The sequence below is a fragment of the Nipponia nippon genome, unplaced genomic scaffold, assembly GCF_047370975.1.
Source record: "Nipponia nippon isolate SJK-2023a ecotype South Korea unplaced genomic scaffold, ASM4737097v1 scaffold_1, whole genome shotgun sequence".
In the NCBI taxonomy this organism is placed as follows: Eukaryota; Metazoa; Chordata; class Aves; order Pelecaniformes; family Threskiornithidae; genus Nipponia; species Nipponia nippon.
In genome coordinates this window covers 139,766,507-139,783,763 of record NW_028262290.1, presented here as the reverse complement: position 1 = coordinate 139,783,763, position 17,257 = coordinate 139,766,507, and the positions used below count along the sequence as shown (strand labels likewise).

At 38.9% G+C, this 17,257-nt stretch overlaps 1 protein-coding gene across 4 annotated transcripts in view; it reads right to left on the bottom strand.

The window, feature by feature from the left end:
• The window catches only part of SLC25A13 (solute carrier family 25 member 13), a 102,300-nt gene that overhangs the window by 66,895 nt on the left and 18,148 nt on the right, over positions 1 to 17,257 (bottom strand). For 3 of the 4 annotated variants that reach the window (XM_087758068.1, XM_087758133.1, XM_087757987.1), the window contains 3 exons: positions 11,218 to 11,271; positions 7,030 to 7,172; positions 333 to 448 (listed from right to left, as the gene is read on the bottom strand). In XM_087758068.1, coding sequence (XP_087614194.1) covers positions 333 to 448; positions 7,030 to 7,172; positions 11,218 to 11,271 — 313 coding nt within the window. Of the gene's footprint in view, positions 1 to 332; positions 449 to 7,029; positions 7,173 to 11,217; positions 11,272 to 12,021; positions 12,049 to 17,257 lie in introns of those variants that run through there. The other variant, XM_087758199.1, reaches the window with a different exon arrangement.

Genomic DNA, 17,257 nt, shown 5'->3' with positions numbered 1-17,257 from the left:
CATTCACCCAAGTCTTCTGGCAACTTTCTTGCGGTTTTACAATCATTTCCTATAGTCACCTTTCACTGCTGTTCTGAAGACCTGCACAAGCATGTTGGGGAAGAGAAAAAGAGAAGTGACCAGTTCTCCAGAGAAAACCATGAAGATGACCATGACGTTGACTTCATATTGTGCACATGTAAATGATTAAAAAAACTCAGCCAGAAAGTTGCTTGGCACTAGAGTAGTTCCACTACCAATCACTGTGTTTCCTATGGTAACAGAAAGTGAAATAGAGTTTAGTGTAAGTAAGGATTTTTAAATTAAGAGTGTACGTTTAAGCACAGTCTTACCAAAAGTAACTTCTCCTTTGCCAGTCTTGTCAAACAGCTGAAAGGCTACTATGAACAATGCATCCGGAGCACACAGGACTGATTCAAACGCCACAAACTCTTGAAAGGATATCAGCCTAAGGGATGAAGGAAAAAGAAGAGCTATGAAACCACTTGCTTGCAGAAAAATGAAATACAATATAACGTAGATTACACAAAAGAAATAAGATCACAACCAAAATGTGTACAAGATTTTATCAATAGGGATTAAAGTTTATCCTAAAATGCCCTATCACCAATGCTGTCAGGAGGCCTTTACATTGTTAGATGGAAATGACTTTGTTGAGCAAGGAACTATTCCTCTCAGCAAGTCACAACAAAACATAAAATAAGCAAAGTGCTCAGCATGGCTACTCACCTCAGCTTTAATATCTAACTTAACTGCCCTCTGGGGGAGCCTACCTCCCTCTGCTGGCAAGACAGAGAGCCAATAAAGATAACCTCCCTCAAGACTCAGTACTTAAGGCTTCTGTAAAGCAAATCCATTCAAGACCTACATGCTGCCACTCACTTCAGAAGGAACCGATCAGAATGTGTTATCTGTTTGCTAGCAACTTATTAGTCATCCATCACAGCCCTCCAGTCCTGCGTGTTGAGTCACAAATCTCAAGCAGTAGTCTGCACGTTCTTCCTCAGCCCAAGAGCAGTTTATTCAAATTCTTTATTACAGCCAGGTTCCCAATGCACTAGCACATTAGCAGAGCAAAGATAAAAGCAGAGGTGCCCTTCCCTAAGTTAGTTAATGAGCAGAAATACATAATTAGACAACTTGGCATTGTTTCCAGCGGTAGATTTGATACAGTAAAGACCTTGAGCAGTTCTAATTTCTCTGGGTCACACCCAAGAGTTCAAATGGAGATCAAACTCCTATTCTTAAAGAAGCAAAGGCCAACCATTCTTCTGTTTTGCTACTTCTTTAATGCCTAGGTTGTACAGTTTAAAATCATCTTCAAATGTGTGGCTGCAGGGCCTGCTGGCAGTCTGGGAGGTTTAAGATTGCCCTCTCTCGAGGCTGCTTTATGGCAGCATCGCAAGCGTGTAGCTTTAATGGGTTCACATGGCAGTAGCTGGGGAACAAAGATTTATTTCTGAGAAGCACAAAATTCAGCGTAACAAATGTCAAGAAACACACACAAAACCAAATTATTTCTTTTTTTCTCTTAGAAACTAACTGTATCCTTAGGACTTCTACTCAAAATGACACTGCAGCCAGTTCAATGAAAACTTCCACTCAGTATGCAGTAACAGTGAAGAGCAAAGTGTTTGAACAGGTTGGAAAAGACATTAATTCCATCAAGTTACAATGACCCATGACTATACAGCAGTTTCCAGTCACCCTGTCTTAAAGGAATTAATTTCAAGTCAGACAGAAGTGTGCTTGCTGCATGTCAGCAGCCAAACATCCACAGGGTAACAGAAGCTGATTTCCGTGAAGAACGTGAAAATACAAGATGAACAAAAGAGGACATTAAAAAAAAGCATGGCACAGAAAAGGCCAATAAGCTGTTCTGCTTTACCTCCCTCAATATATATATGCACTAAATAAAAGAAAGCATATGTAGAGTCAGAAATAGTCTAACAAATAATTAGCTCTGGGAACTTGCCACCATAGGTTATTATGTAGTGTGAGAAATAAATAAAAAGAAACCTCCTCAGGTATTCTTAATATTAAAATCACAACTGACGATGCCAGTAAACATATAAGCATGCCTTAAGCTTTACTGGCAAAGAAGCCAAAGACTTACTACATATGCACATGTTAGCACATGGGCAGGCCATTGAGTCATTTATTTTAAGCTCCTTGGGAGCTCTCAGTACTCCCCACTGTTAGATACTTCCATCTCTCCTAAGCCAAAAGAAATTTTTAAAAATGCAACATTTCTTTCAATTTTAAACCAGTATTTCACAACCAACTTAGTTTTGCATTTATGCATATTTATTGTTACTATGTGACTTACAGGTTATAAAAGCTCATTATTATCCCTTATTATTGGTTACATACCTGACAACTTCTACAACAGCAACCAGATACAAAGGACTGAATTTTTCTGTCCCAAAGATTATAAAGCCCCCACAAAGAAAGAACAAAATAGACAGCAGGAGACAAGACTCTAGAATAGGATTGTTTAGAATTAAAAATGTAAAATATCTACCAACACCATTTTGATAAAGCCGCTTTTTGTGGGAAACAACATCCAGCATATGTCCTTACCAACAGATCCCAGCACAGCGATGAGAGCACAGAAAAGAAATACAGCACCTATCCCAGCAGAATCCTAGCACCACGCTAATAACATTCTATAATAACATATTCTATGTTATTAGGTCTGGATTTGATTAAAACTTCACATATTAACACTGCTACAAGATTTTATACTGGTAGAAGCATTCTTTGTCAGTACTTGCAAGTAATAAATCCCCCTAATAAGTCAGAGATAGATGTTTAAAATAACCCCATATCCATTTTTAAAAACAATTATTCATAGTACTAGGAAGATTAAAAGTGTACAAATTGTGTGGTTCTAGCCAGACTATTAAAGAAGAGGCATTAATATCTGCTGTGCCAGCTGAATTCAAATTAACCCAATTTTTACATGTTAATTAAACCAGCTATTTTCTTCTTATTGTATTTTTGCTCCCTAAGTAGACTAGCCTGCTAGTGATTCCCAACAGATCTATTCTAACAACAATGACGTATTCATTTACTTCTATTATGACCATACAATACAGTAACTGAGCAGTAATTTTTCACAGTCAATTACACGTGTGATTCTTAATGCTTAAAGATGCTGAAATAATGTGTACTACATAGCCATATGCTCACTTCTCTATACTGCACAAGGGTAGTTGCCTGGGTAACACATTTTCCCTCTGGTTTAGCATCACCCTTTTGGGTTTAGCATAACCCTTCACTGAATATCATTAGGTGTCATTAAACAGTACATATTAACATGGACTTCAATATACTACTTAAGAGTTATTTTATCTAACTAAACAAGTGCTCATTTATGTTACAAAAGCAGAGAAAAACCTAATGATTTTAACAGTGCTAAGAGAGGAAGCTGAAATGTTTACAAAATTTTACTTCAGTCTTGAAGATATCCTACCCAACTGGTCAAAGTCTTCCTTCACCTTCACATCCTCGTTAACAGTGCCAACACTGCACAATTTATTCAGGAAGACTGAAAACCTGATATTCAAAAACATCCACACACAAGAGCTACAGTCCAAACACAACAACTGGGTATGGTGCAGCGAGACCACTATTTACTACTCTCTCCCTTCTTCCACACTTCTTCTTTTGGTGCTCACACCCATGGTATCTGGGCACCACATAGACATGATGCATTCCCACCAGAGAAAGTCCGCATGTAGCCATGCAAAGAAAAAAAGCTATTACCCACTGTAATAATACATACAAATGCAATGATGAAGAGGTTTCTTCAGAAATCAATGCATATGTTTTTACTGTATCAGCAATTTAAACTTGATAACATAATGGGACACAAATTGAAGCCACATCTATTATTTTACGCTGCAACCTAGTTAAACTAAGTATAGTGTAAATTGGTGCATTAGAGGATAAATTTATATCAAATAATAATGGAAAATGCTGGCATTTCCAAGTGTTATTTTTGAACAGTTTGTCCTTTCTAAAAATAAAGCATACACTATTTTTCAGTAAAGTGTTAGTTACTACAGTCCAAACAGAGATGTGCAGTAAATACTTATTTTGCTAGACAGATGTTTAAAAGTACAACAAAAGACTGAAAAACAATATGTACCAGTAGGCAGGATGGAAAATGCTTGGCCTGTTGCTGATAGGCCTTGAGAAAGCCACTGTATTTTGGCGGAGTTTCTGATCCAGCTGAAGCCAAAGGAAGCATTTTTTTCCAACTAAAATTAGGAATGACAAGCTTAAGGCTAGGAACCAGTCAAGTCTCTTTAGACCGTTTCATAAAAACTACAGCCATGCGACATAACACTTTTAAAAAATCTGTGCTATTACTGATCGACTGCTTTGAAAGGCCCTCTGGCCATCAGCAAGAAAAGCATTTCATTTTCGTAAAGGAAACCTTAAAAAGATGCCTCCATAAGAGGACGGAAGGAAAGCCTACCTCCAAATAACCCTATGCCCTGACTTAAGACAGAGGCAAAACTTGCTCCCATGGCAACAGATTCACTGAACACCAGAGGCGTCTGCCTTAAGAGGTCTCGTACCTTTGTCACACCACCAGCAACTCCTGTAGGTACCCTCAAATCCTTAATCTCTGGCAATGCAGAAATTGTGCTAGAGTTACACGAGAGATTTTGTCCACAGCAGCCAGAGTGAGATTGTACGTAAGAGCTACTGTTCTTTACACTTCATACTCAGGACTTCTTCAGTTCTGGTGTAAGCAACTCTTTGCCCATCTATTTGTTCTGCTCATGAATGAGAAGCTCTTGTGCTGTCTGCTTTTCACCCGTGTGACTTACCCATTCTAATATTTCTCATTGATTACACTTAGTACCTATACCTAGCTTCTCACCAAAATCAGGAGGAGTTTAAAAACATTTTTAAAAGTGCTAGGAACAACCCTGGTGATTCCGGGCTCCAACCCTCTTGGTGAAGAGTGGTCACACCAGTCGCGAAGAACAAATGCTTCTTCAGAGCAAAACTGAGATCCGAGATAGTGGATAAATGCTTCTAGAAATATCCTAGCAGTATTTTCAGAACCACACTACTTTAAACCACTAACACTACAACAAAATTAACTTGTCATTGCTCTTGCAAGCTACCTTCTATTTTATACTAGAAATAAAGCTGAATTATTGAACAGACTCTCGTGACCTTAACAAGTGTAAGTCTCTAAACACTGACCAGCCTATTAAAAATGAACACTAACAAAAGTGGTTTCGTACTTCATTTTAAAACCAGGAGCTCTGAACTGCCAAGTTGGAAAGAATTCAATAGGAGAAGACCAGTAGGTCTTATTGCCATGCCTTGGAGATTTCATTCCAGGAACCAAAAAGCAAGTGACCCTTGCTTCAGATGATCACTCTGCTAATTACTTTATACACCACTAGAACAAGGTACAAATGCCTGGCCACATGGCAAAAAATGCTACAATGCCAGGTTAGAGAGAGGAATGCTACTCACTTTCTGAACTTTCCCCATTCTTTCACATATTAGTATAGCAGCTAAACAAGACAGCCTAAATACCAGAAGAGACTCCCCAAAGACATTAGGAACATGCAGTCCCCTGTCATTGCACAGTCTGGACTGCAGTAACAGTCCTTACCCATGGCAGAAAGCAGCAATTAGAAACCTCAATACTACACCGCAAAACTCCTGCAAGATCATGCCAAGTAATGAAATCCCAACTTGTCAACAAGTTCACATAGGCTACAGTTTTACATTTTGCTCTTCCTGACACCGGCTTCTGCTTGTCAGGGAGATCCAAATCACAAGGTACGGATTATACTCTCAATCTTCTTATTACAAAATGGATTTGAAGCCGTGCAATTTGGAAAATGCCAGTTTTGCAGGCATCGAACCAAGGGAAGAAATCTGAGAAATGTTTAATGTTTTCAGTCAAACGCTATCTGAAGCCACCGCTTTTTTGCTGCCATCATGCCAATGTTACCAATACAACCTTTTACAGAATTCTTTTATCAGGGTAACAATCATCACATTAACTTGTCTGCAAGGTTTAAGGTGTCCAGCTGCCAGATACATGAGGCTGGCTGAGCAGAAAAGAGAGCACAGGAACTATTGCAAATGTTCTCAGTTATGCATGCATCTGTTCCCTAGGAAGCCTGCATTCTCTAGTCATGCTTTATTTATCTCACATTTTACTCTCTGCAACCACTGATATGAGTCATGCCTGAAGTTTTCTGGTTTCTAAAAATGCCACAACTACAGACTTTAAGTCCACAGCTAATTATTCTAAAGTTTCTCTAAAGATACTTTAAAGGCAGGGTTCAAAAAATGCATTCATATGGGTGAAGAGACAGCTTGCCTGGGCAAGTACCAAAAGCAAAAGCTAGGATTTCATTAAAGAAGGGGGGAGGAAGATGGAGGGGTAGCTAATCTTGCCTATTGGCAAAGTCAGCCTTTCAAATGCAAACCATGTGCAACCAACTTCACTGCTGTCTTCCCAAGATTGCAAAGTGGCTCCCTAAATACCTTAGTTGCTACTCCTCCCTCTCATGTGAAAAAAAACAGTGGCAAAAACCTTTAACAGCACTAGAGCAAAACAAAGCAGGGGCACTTTTTTCTACGATCTCTTCCTACACCATCTAAAGTTATTTTGGATTGCTATTTGAATGTGTTTGTGACAAATACATAAAGTAAACAGAGACAGAAAGACTCATGGAAGGAAAGGAAAGAGGGAGTTAGGGGAGCCAGCCAAAAAACATAAAAGGTTCAATGAATTAAAAATACGTAGTACACAGAAGGCGGTTTGCTCAGCTAAATGGTACATGCAGCCCAAAACATTGTTTCTACAGTATCCACTTAAAAGATACTGTATTCCTTTATGTATCTGCAGGCAAAAAAAAAGGCAAAACCCAAAAACAAACCCCACTGCCCTTCGGGGATCAGATTGTTTTGGAAGAATGGTTTTGTATTTTTTAAATGAAAAACATAAAAAGAAAAACACAAAAAACCACTTACCCATCTTTCGTCTGATCCACCACACCTGCAAGGAGCTGTACAGTGCTTGCATTAGGCAAACCATCTCCAATTATCTTCAGGTACCGTGTGACAAAGTCATTTGGAGACATGAAGAATTCGCCATTCTTCTCCACACTTGCATACTGTTAAATGAATACAATATTTAGTGCCTCAAATACATCCTTCTCCAGGTATTTATTACCACCACCCGTAGTTTCCAATCAGGAGCAGGCTTACGTTACAGCAGATGAGACAGTTCTGCTCTGGAGAACCTACAGCCGACACCCAAACAGGAGAGAGTAAGTGGCGAGTTATTCAAGCAGCTGAAGGCTTGGCTCCCCAGGCAGAAGAGTGGCAGATATACAGTTATTTGGTTATCATGTCAACAATTTCTCCATGGTGGTCTAGAAAGAGTTAATACTCCAGTACCGAATGTTTTTTTGAAGCTGAACAAGCAGCACACATGCAAACATGCATGTGGCACCTCCGGCCCACTGAAACTATAACAGCAACGGGATACTCCAGCATATTTTGTTTATCTGAAATGACTCCTTTGGGATGAGAAGGTAGGTTTACACCTGTGAAACGACTTTACAGTGCTAGTGGAGTAGATGATCCCACAGGAGTGTCCACCTGGGGGTGCTGTTCTGGAGGAACTCCACTGCATCACCTTCAGCCACGGCTGGTCTATAAGTAAAGGAGAACCTACAGGTACTCCTCCTTGGTTGAACTGCTGAAAGGAGGCCAAAGAATAAGCATTTGCAGAAAAATATAAGAGAAAGCAAGAATTCGGACGCTTCAGCATACTGCAGAAACAAGAAAATGGGTCCGAGACCTTACCAAACACCACTGGCGTACATTACTCCAGCTCTATACCGTAGTTACTGGCTTACTACTCCAGAAACAGCACTTGACAGACCCAAGCATATTTGCTCCCAAGGGAAGCCTCCAGTAACATGTTACATGTCAAGGAAAAGGAATATTAAAATATTTTGAAGGTAATACATAAATAAAATTGCCTTTGTTACCACCCTTACCCCGATTCCTCAGTCATCCCTCAAAGTTTAAAGCCCTCAATTTCTGTAGAAGGATAAACTTGAAATCAACCCTAAAAATGTTTTCAAAGAAAGAAAAAGGATAAGGACAATAATTAAGAGGAAAAGAAATCCCAGGCAACATTTGCAGAACCATGTGTTCACTTTAAGGGAAACAGGTCTGTCTCAGGATAACAAATGTGCACTGAGAACAGGAAAGCAACTGTTAATTTCTTATTCTTTTTTAAGGTAAGGTAGGATGATAAGCCATTGTTGCAGCTCCCCACAGAGCATTATCCACACTAAAGTAATAAATAAATTAGATGCCTGTTGCTATTTTGTAGCGTATTTCAAAGACACATGTTTTGTTTTACATTGCTATGGCTCTGCTAAGGGAAGGAAACTGCCAGTTTTCATTTCACAGAGCCACACTGGTGCCTGCAGAGTACCGTTATACCTGCTGAAGGCATATAACTCTCAGAGGGATGCCAAAGTGTAACAGTAAGTAGATTATTTTATTCTAGTGCTACATAAATACAGTCTTCAGGTACAGCAATATCTTCAAGAAGCAAGGCTTCAGAGAAGCAAGCCCAAACAAAACATAACTTGCTTTGGCATCTATATATTGGTTAGCATTTAAGGATTCATGTTTCAATAGACACTGTTCGTAATGCAAGCTTTCCAGTTGATACACTGCAAGGAATTTTCAATTGTATACTTTTATAAGAACTAGCAGATCAATTGATTTCAATGTAATCATTTGCAGGGAGACAGAATCTTTCAGAATCCCAGCCTCAAAAACTTTTAACACAGCTGCTATTGAGAAACAAATCAAATAAGTCAGACAGCCTATGCTTCTATATTTCATTTTTTTCTTCCATGCTAACCCCCTGCTAGGGCACTCAATAACAGAAAACAGCACAAGGTTTCAGTGTCCCCCTGTTTCTTGTCACTGTGATTTACTCAACTGTATTTGAAATCCAATCACGTACTCTATACTACATATAGAAAATGACCTTGGAAAATGTCAGCTTGATCACTTTGACTAAAATCTAATCTCTTAGGGGTTATGGTAGAAGACTCAGAAAAAGTAGAGTTACTCTTGGAAATTATCATAACAAAAAGAGAAAAACATCAATTCTATTGGTTTTGGAGGAGAGACATTAAAAAACGGTTCTTTACAATTGTATTTTTCCTCACTTTGGCAATTATACCCACAGAGAATTTGATATTATACAATAGTACTTAATAGCTTTTTGGTAACTTATTTCCATACATTTTAGATAGTCAAGTATTAACCAGTTCAACCCCATTTTAAATAAGATTTGCAAATATTTTACTGGGGGGTTGATGTATTAAAAATGCTAAAAGTTGACTGTAATCAACTGTATTTAAACTGATAGCTTCATATTTATTTCTACACAGTGGCCACCATTCCTACCTGGGAATCATATTTTTTAATTCTTAATTGAAATAGAAAGAATGGCTGTCAAGTTATTTTATAAGTGAAGATCCCACAATCTGCAGAAGCAACTGTATTGGCCTCACCACATAAAATCGTCTGAAGCAGCTTAATTAACACTCTGGTCATCGCTTATCTGTAGAGCACAAAACAACATACCACATTCACTCATCCTTTTTTCTTCTCAGTAGAAAGTGGCATGACAATCTCTGTACTACACTGAACAAAATGTTCAGCTCATATTTCATTACTCTGCTTATTGAGACCCCTTCTTTAAGTGGAAGGGGAAGCAGGAAAGGATGAAAAAAGAGCTGGAGGTGGTATTTAGTGTGCTCAACTATGACTCATGCAATCCACCAAAACTGAAAGCTGAGGGAGCTACAATCTTCAGAAACGCAAGACAGGTGAATACCCACAGGCAGGTAGGAAAAAACTTTCACACCATTCTCGGCAAACCAGCCAACCCCCTCACCACAAGTGAGTGCTGCCTCACATTGCGGAAGAGGCCAGGCTTCTCTCTACCATGTTTATTCCCTTCCTCAATGTTACCATCTTCTTGGGTCAACAGTCTGCTATTCCCTGTATGCCTTTTCTGCTGCCTTGCTCCTGCTCTTCAAGCATTTGCCTCTGAAAATCCCATTATCCCATTCTTTTTCAAGAGTCCTTTTGCTCTCCTGACAAGACAGAAGTTCCAGGACTTAATAAGTTAAATCCTGGCTTTCTCAACTGAAAATCTGATTTCAGAGCTATAAATACTGACAGTATATGATAAAACTATAAATACTGGCAATATACATAGTGACACCTACACACATTGTTAATAATAGCTCACAAGGGACAATGGAAAACATGCTAAGAAGTGCATGGAGAGTGGGGCATGATGCTGGAGAGAGGGAAGGTGGAGGGAGGAACTTGGAAAGGTACGAGCTCTCTTAGGCACTCAACTCCTTCATAAAAATAATGCAGATAGAACAGCTCCTTGCAGCACTGCAGCACCTACCGCACATATATTCTCCAGACCCACCAATTTCTGTACTCGTTTTTCATACCAGACTGCCAAACTAATACAGACACTGTACTAATAAATATTAGGAAGGTTAGGAATAATTATTTAAATTTAGGAAATGGGTCAAAGAAAGCCATATTCCAGCAAAACACTAAAGCACACTTCTCTCAAGTATACAAGCACACAAGTCATTTTGTTGCTTGCATACTTCTACATCAGGCAAACACAGAAGGAATTTTAGTGAAAAAATAAATACGGCCACCACTTCACAAAGTGAGCTTCCTGACACTTCTACAAATTAGAGAAGAAGAGATAACCCTGAAGGAAGGAAGGAAGCAAGGATGGGAGAAGAAAGTTTACCAAATGGTCTAACAGCAAGGTGTCTACACGAACATTTTACCATGTGTAGGAACAATATTGAAACTCCCACCCCATTCTTCGAACAATGCATTTTTTTTCTAAGATAGTAATACTTCTTCTGAGTCAATACAATAATCACTCAGGAATGTATCTGACTTCTCGGTGAGCATTGTTCAATTCTGATAATGGTATTTAAGTCTAACATGGTAATAATACAGTGAATGATTAATGGTTGGAAAAACTATCAAGAGTTGTATGCTGCAATAAAGGAGCAAAAGATATGAAAAATTTAAGCAGAAAGAGTAAAATATTTACTTTGTACATACCTTCAAAAATATTGTTTTCAACTCAGCTGGATCAGCTCTCTTGGTTAGAGCCACCTACAAGTAAATACAATTACATTAATATGCATAATTTACACAAAAGATGTCAAGGTGTCATTTAAAAGGAAGAATTCAAACAACAGAACAAGTGATGAAAATAAATGTTCACCTCAGATAAATTAGGTACTGCTTTAGCTGGCCATGCTTATTTTACTCATTTCACATTTACACTAAGTTGTTCATCATTTTTGTTGTAACTGCTTCCCTTATGTAACCCTGCAATTCTTAAACAAGCACACATTAACTAGTCATAAAGATATTCAAGTATCAAATCTTTTCAACATACCTCTCTGCTGGGATCCAGCATTATACCATCTTTACCATATAGATTTTTATACTTCCAGCATCTTTCATCTAAGGATTTCTGAGTACCATATGCAGCCCCCAACTGATAGATGGCAAGAATAAAATACTCAGACTTACAAACTTGTCCAAGAAAGCAAGTCCCTAAAAGACTGAATTCCAATGTAATTATTTGATTTACTGGTACTTCTACCTCCTACTTCCAAATTTTAAACTATTTAAACTTACAGAGTAGACCTTTTTTTTGATGAGGTAAATTCAGAAAGCACACTATCCAGATTTTTCTGCAGATCAGACAACTAGCCAGTCCCAACTAAAATCTAAATTACATTTATCACCACAAACTCAAAGTAATTAGATTTTTTTTTTCCCAGGACACTGAATTAAAAAATATTCTGTATCCACTACGGAGTAAGCCCAACAGTATTTTCCTTGTCAACATACCATGCCATCCATTTGCTGCTTTTGGCAGTAAGAGGATTCATCCCCTCAGTCTGTGCCTGCTATAGAGTTTCCCTTTCTTTCTTCAGGATGCTTTGATAAAATCTTGTTTGCCAACATAATAACCATCATCCGATAAGTCAATTCAGCACATCCATCTACTTCTAATAAAAAAAATTACTTTGCAAGCAAACATGAATTTTAAAAAAACTTGTGAAAAATCTCTGTAATGGGGAATAAACATCCAAAGGGCAATACGTAAAATCTTATCCTCACCTAAGAATTAAATATCAAAAACGCTATCAATAAAACATGACAAACCTACTTTCTTGACTGTCCAGAGCAATGGTAGACTGTAAAGGCGAATGTGACTGCAAGCGCATTTCTAGTAGCACACTAGACTACTGCAAAACATGGTAGTAGTTTGTGTAAGTCTGTACAACAGCTTTGTTTCCTCACATGTACATTTAATTAAGAATCTTTAGTTTTTCCTCACCCTAAATGGGTCATTTCAAAACTTTAAAAAAAAAAAAAAAAAGACAAAAAAAAACCACACAAAAAAACCCCAGAGTATTTTAAGGAAAGTGTATGAATAAGGTTTCTTATAAAATTTTAGAAGTTGTTTTAAAAGGGAAAAAACACACCTGAAGTTATGCTAGGACTCTACGGACAGAGTCCACAGCTGGAGTCCCAATTCTGTGTTTGTACAGAAATCTGTGTGGAGGCAGTTGCAAAAAATCAAAGTGTAATTGTGAAGCTGGGAATCTAAAAATGTGTATTTTCTAAAGTACAAGCTGTCCTAAATGTAATCACTGTGTAGTAAGCAGAGATTTACTTTAACCCAATTTGTAAAAATCTGGTACTCTAGAGCAATTGGGAACTTTGTGGAAAGAAAAAAACCCCAACATTTCTACACTGCTGCAATGCAGAATCTTGCCACAATACATGCAAACGAAAGAGACGTCAAACATCTGTATCCATTAAAAACATAATCGGTATCACACTTAATCTGCCTTAAAGTTTAAATTTTATACTCTCCCAGAAATCTAAGCGTAAAAAAAAACAGGGATGAAAAGAACAAAGGAAAAGGGTACACGCCGATGGCTTAACTTCCACCCATTTTCCTTTGGTTTCATTGACGTTAAACATGTTGGGAAACTTTGGAGACAAAATGTCCTCACAACCCAGCTGCTATTTTTCAGCCCCCTTTTGATGATGGGGGGATTTGGTTGGTTTTTTTTACAACAAGTTTCTTTCAAACCATATACTTAAAGACAGTCTGAAGCTGGCCAGGTCACTGACTGCACAGCAGCACTGCAGACCGGCAGCCCAAGCAGAAGCTGCAGACCAGGGCTTCCCTCTATTTCCCGCAGTCTACTTCCACACTCTTCCATTTCCCAGGAAACAGGAGAGGAAAGGGATGGTTAGCACCGTGTAATAGGTTTGTTCATGTGTCACCCACCAATCTCCATTTTGAAAGGTCTATTTGATCCCAAGCAAGGAAAAGAGCCTCTACTACATTACGTTACAGCTTCAGGAGGCCCAGTGCTAATGCAGCCATACCAGTGCTAAGAGGAGAAGTATTTAACTCAGCCTTTCATCCATCCCCAGCTGTGGGCAAAGCTGAAGCTGCACACACAGACACAAGAACTGATCCTGATGACAGGCGTTACTAGCAGATTCCCCTTCTGAAAAAGGTCAAAATATCACTTTCAATACCATTCTGAAAATTGTTCCCAGTTATGTTAGCAGTTGAAGGTGGGCTAAGTAACCTGATGCCATGCAAGCCAACAGGTAGCATGCCTGATGAAAAGCATGCCACAGACACAAGCTGCTTCTCCTTGTCAACTCAGGTGATATTTACTGACTTTCATATAACTGGGCTTAGGTGATGTGTGACTGGAAAGACTTCTCCATTTCACTTTCATAAAGACAAAAGCAGCCTGAGAGAAAACCATGCACGAGCTGGTAGGCATGACATCTCTCTAATTGTGTTAGGAGGCATTTGATAAAGCAGATGTGAGGGAAATGTTTGTTACTGCTCTTTACAAAGAGATGCTTTGTAACAGATACTAACACTTTAAAAAAAACAGTAACTTTTATTAAGTAAGGTTCAGTGAAGAAAGCTCTCCAACAAACAACAGTTATTTTTAAAAAAACAGGAGACAACAGAGTCTCCAGAAACTGAAGTGCAGGATTATAACAAAGTCCAGACATGCTACAGAAAAGACTGGGATAACATACAGAAAATGTCAGCCGGGATTCTCATTCCTAAAGTAGATACTTGAAAGTTTTAGCCAACATAACTATGTGTATATGTGCATTAGACTGTATATGAAGAACCAACGAGCACCATACATCTAAGGCAATATAAGGATTGAATTTAAAAACGCCTAATCCCTCCCATTAGCAATGACATTCAGCAAAGGGAGATAGAGGGTTCACAGAGAAAGGGAAAGCTCTCTAAGTGAGGGACAGTAACACACGGGTTGATTTGCACACTGGAGCTGTTTGTATCCTTAGACTCCCTTGCACCTTGATCTTAATTTCAGCCCATTTTCTCCAGCGGAGCTCTTTTCTCCTTGTTGACTTATGCTCGATTTACACTGACATGCATTTTCAGTCTCACTTCCACCCAGATTCTTCCCAGAAAAATGTAACTGTACAACAACGCAAGAAAACAGAATCCACTGGGAATCAAAGATAACTATATTGCATTACTAATCAACTATTAATATATTTGTCATACACAAGGCAGAAGGAACAAGCTGTCAGATGGTATGTGACATCAAAAGATATGAAAGGACTAATAAAAGTAGTGAGCATGCTCCACCCAGTAAAGAGCAACAACAACATGGGTGGGCAAGAGGGAAAAAGGGCAGTACAAAAATAAGAATTAATGCCAATAAAGCATTAACCTAATGGCAAATACGAAATGTCTGACCTGCTCACCTTTATGGTAAAGATCACTTTAGTAGCCACTGTTGGATAGAGTAGAAAGGTGATGGGGATCCAGGAACGCTTGGGTATTGCTACAATATTCCAGAAAGTCTACTGGGACAACAGCAAGTCCTAACCAAAGATAAAGAGATAAACATCTCTAATACTGTTTCTTCCTCATGGTTTAACCTGAACACAGCTCAAGTGTTAAGGAGAAAGTTGATGGAGGCGAAGATGTCCCCCTCGACCTCATTATCTTTAAAAACTCCTGACACCAAGCAAGACACTGGCGAGCAGCCCTTCTCCAAGCAGCAAACCAGAGCTGTGGCAGGGCTGCCTTGCTGCTGGGCACTGGTGAGCTCTGTCCATTTAATGCTAGAAAATACCATCTATGTGCACATACAGAGAGAAGACGTTTGATCAAAGGCCTAACAACTGATCACAAGCTCTAGTAGCTTCATGTTGAAATTAAGATTATTTTTTAAAAGTTTTTCCATTCTTAAGCACAACTAAAGAACGCAATGTATTTGGCACCACTAAAAGACCTCAAATCGAGATTGAAACCTCATGTCTTCTAGAGGTATTCTTCAGTTTCATCACAAGTTATTGAGTCCACCTGTAAGACTCAAACACATGTGGCCCAGTTTATGCAAGAGGTCAGATTAGATCATCATAATGTTTCCTTCTGGCTAAAAGTATACATATACATTCAAAACCTACTACTCCAAAGGAGATCAAGCCAGGGTTTGACCTTACATTCTTGTTTAAATGAGTGACTGCAATATCAGAAACCAGTGAAAGTGCAGTTACTGGCCAAGTTTGAATTCAGACCAGAAATCTATTAATACTGTATGAGTATTATGCTAAAACAACACTCCAGTCTGTATTTTAATACAACTAACTTGCTTACATTGATGAGAATCACCTTCCTCCATATTTACACTAATGCTACCACAAACACACACGATCATTATTCTAACCTAGCAATTTGCCTTGGTCACTCTCTGTCATCACTCACAGCATTGTAAGTTACAAGTGCTCTGCATCAACACCTGTCCAGGGCGCTGTCTCGTTTCAGCTGCCCCAATAAACACTTTTTGTTAGCCCAACATGCTTCAGCATATTCTCACCTCAGCAAAAGCACAGTCGTTCCTTTTGCACAACAGAATCCAAGTGAAAGAACTGGACTGTGATCTGAAATGGAAAGCAATCTACGCAGAACTCAGCATCACGGGGAAGTCTGCAAGCAAGATGTGCGCCAGCTCACCAAGCAGGGAACCAGACAACTGCAAGGAGAGCTGGCACAGCATGCAGACCACAAAGACCTTCTTGCCAGACCTCCCTAACAGTAAGCTAAGTATTTATCCTAGGAAAATATAATCAGATGGCATTCGGCATACCTACCTAAAGGCTTAGGGTAAGAAGCACTGTAAGAGAAGATGATAACTACTAAGCAGGTACTTCTACCACATTCAGTCTTATCAGTCAGAACACAGTCAGCCTTGAGACAAACACATTTATTTTCTACAAACAGTTCTCATCCTCAGAGTTGAACAGTACCAATTACATTTTGCAAAAATGTAACCCTACACTAAGTAGCAGTTACTGCATTCCTTTGTCTAATAACACCTAGCTAAGCTAAGAAAAAGAAATGTTATTAACACTAATCAACAAAGTCTCTCGGATCCTGCAAGCTGATTCAGTATGCAGAGCTACAGAATAAACACTACTGAAACTAGACAGTTGTGCTGAGTCTACCCCACACAACGGTGAAGCAGAACAAAATTTGCTAGCTAACAGAGACAGCAAATCTCAAGCTAAACTATTTGCATCCATCTTCACTCTGTCACAATTATACATCTCCGGGCAATTCCCAGTCCAGCTTCTGCACCATGATAAGTGGAAGCCTCACTTCCCCCAAGTGCATCAAAGCTAACAGACCTACTTTATTGGGCAATTACCTGCTAGCTTTGATCCTACTTTCAAAGTCCCAAAGCAAATGCAGCTGGCTTTTTCATAAGGCGGTTCTCACACAAGGAGATTCCCAATAAACCATAGTATTTTTGCATGCAAACTGACTGGGGCCAACACACAGTTATCAATTACCTACACCCAGGAAAACGCTTATCCAAGTTTGTCCAATGCTTCTGACCAGGTACAGAAACAAAGGTGGGAATAGTATACATCTTAAGGAAAACTGCTACAAGAATTTCCAAGAATAGCTAATTAATGCTATGTAAAAAGACATCTAGACTGTGTACTACAATTTTCCTACTTCAAGACCTGGAAACCAGAAGGA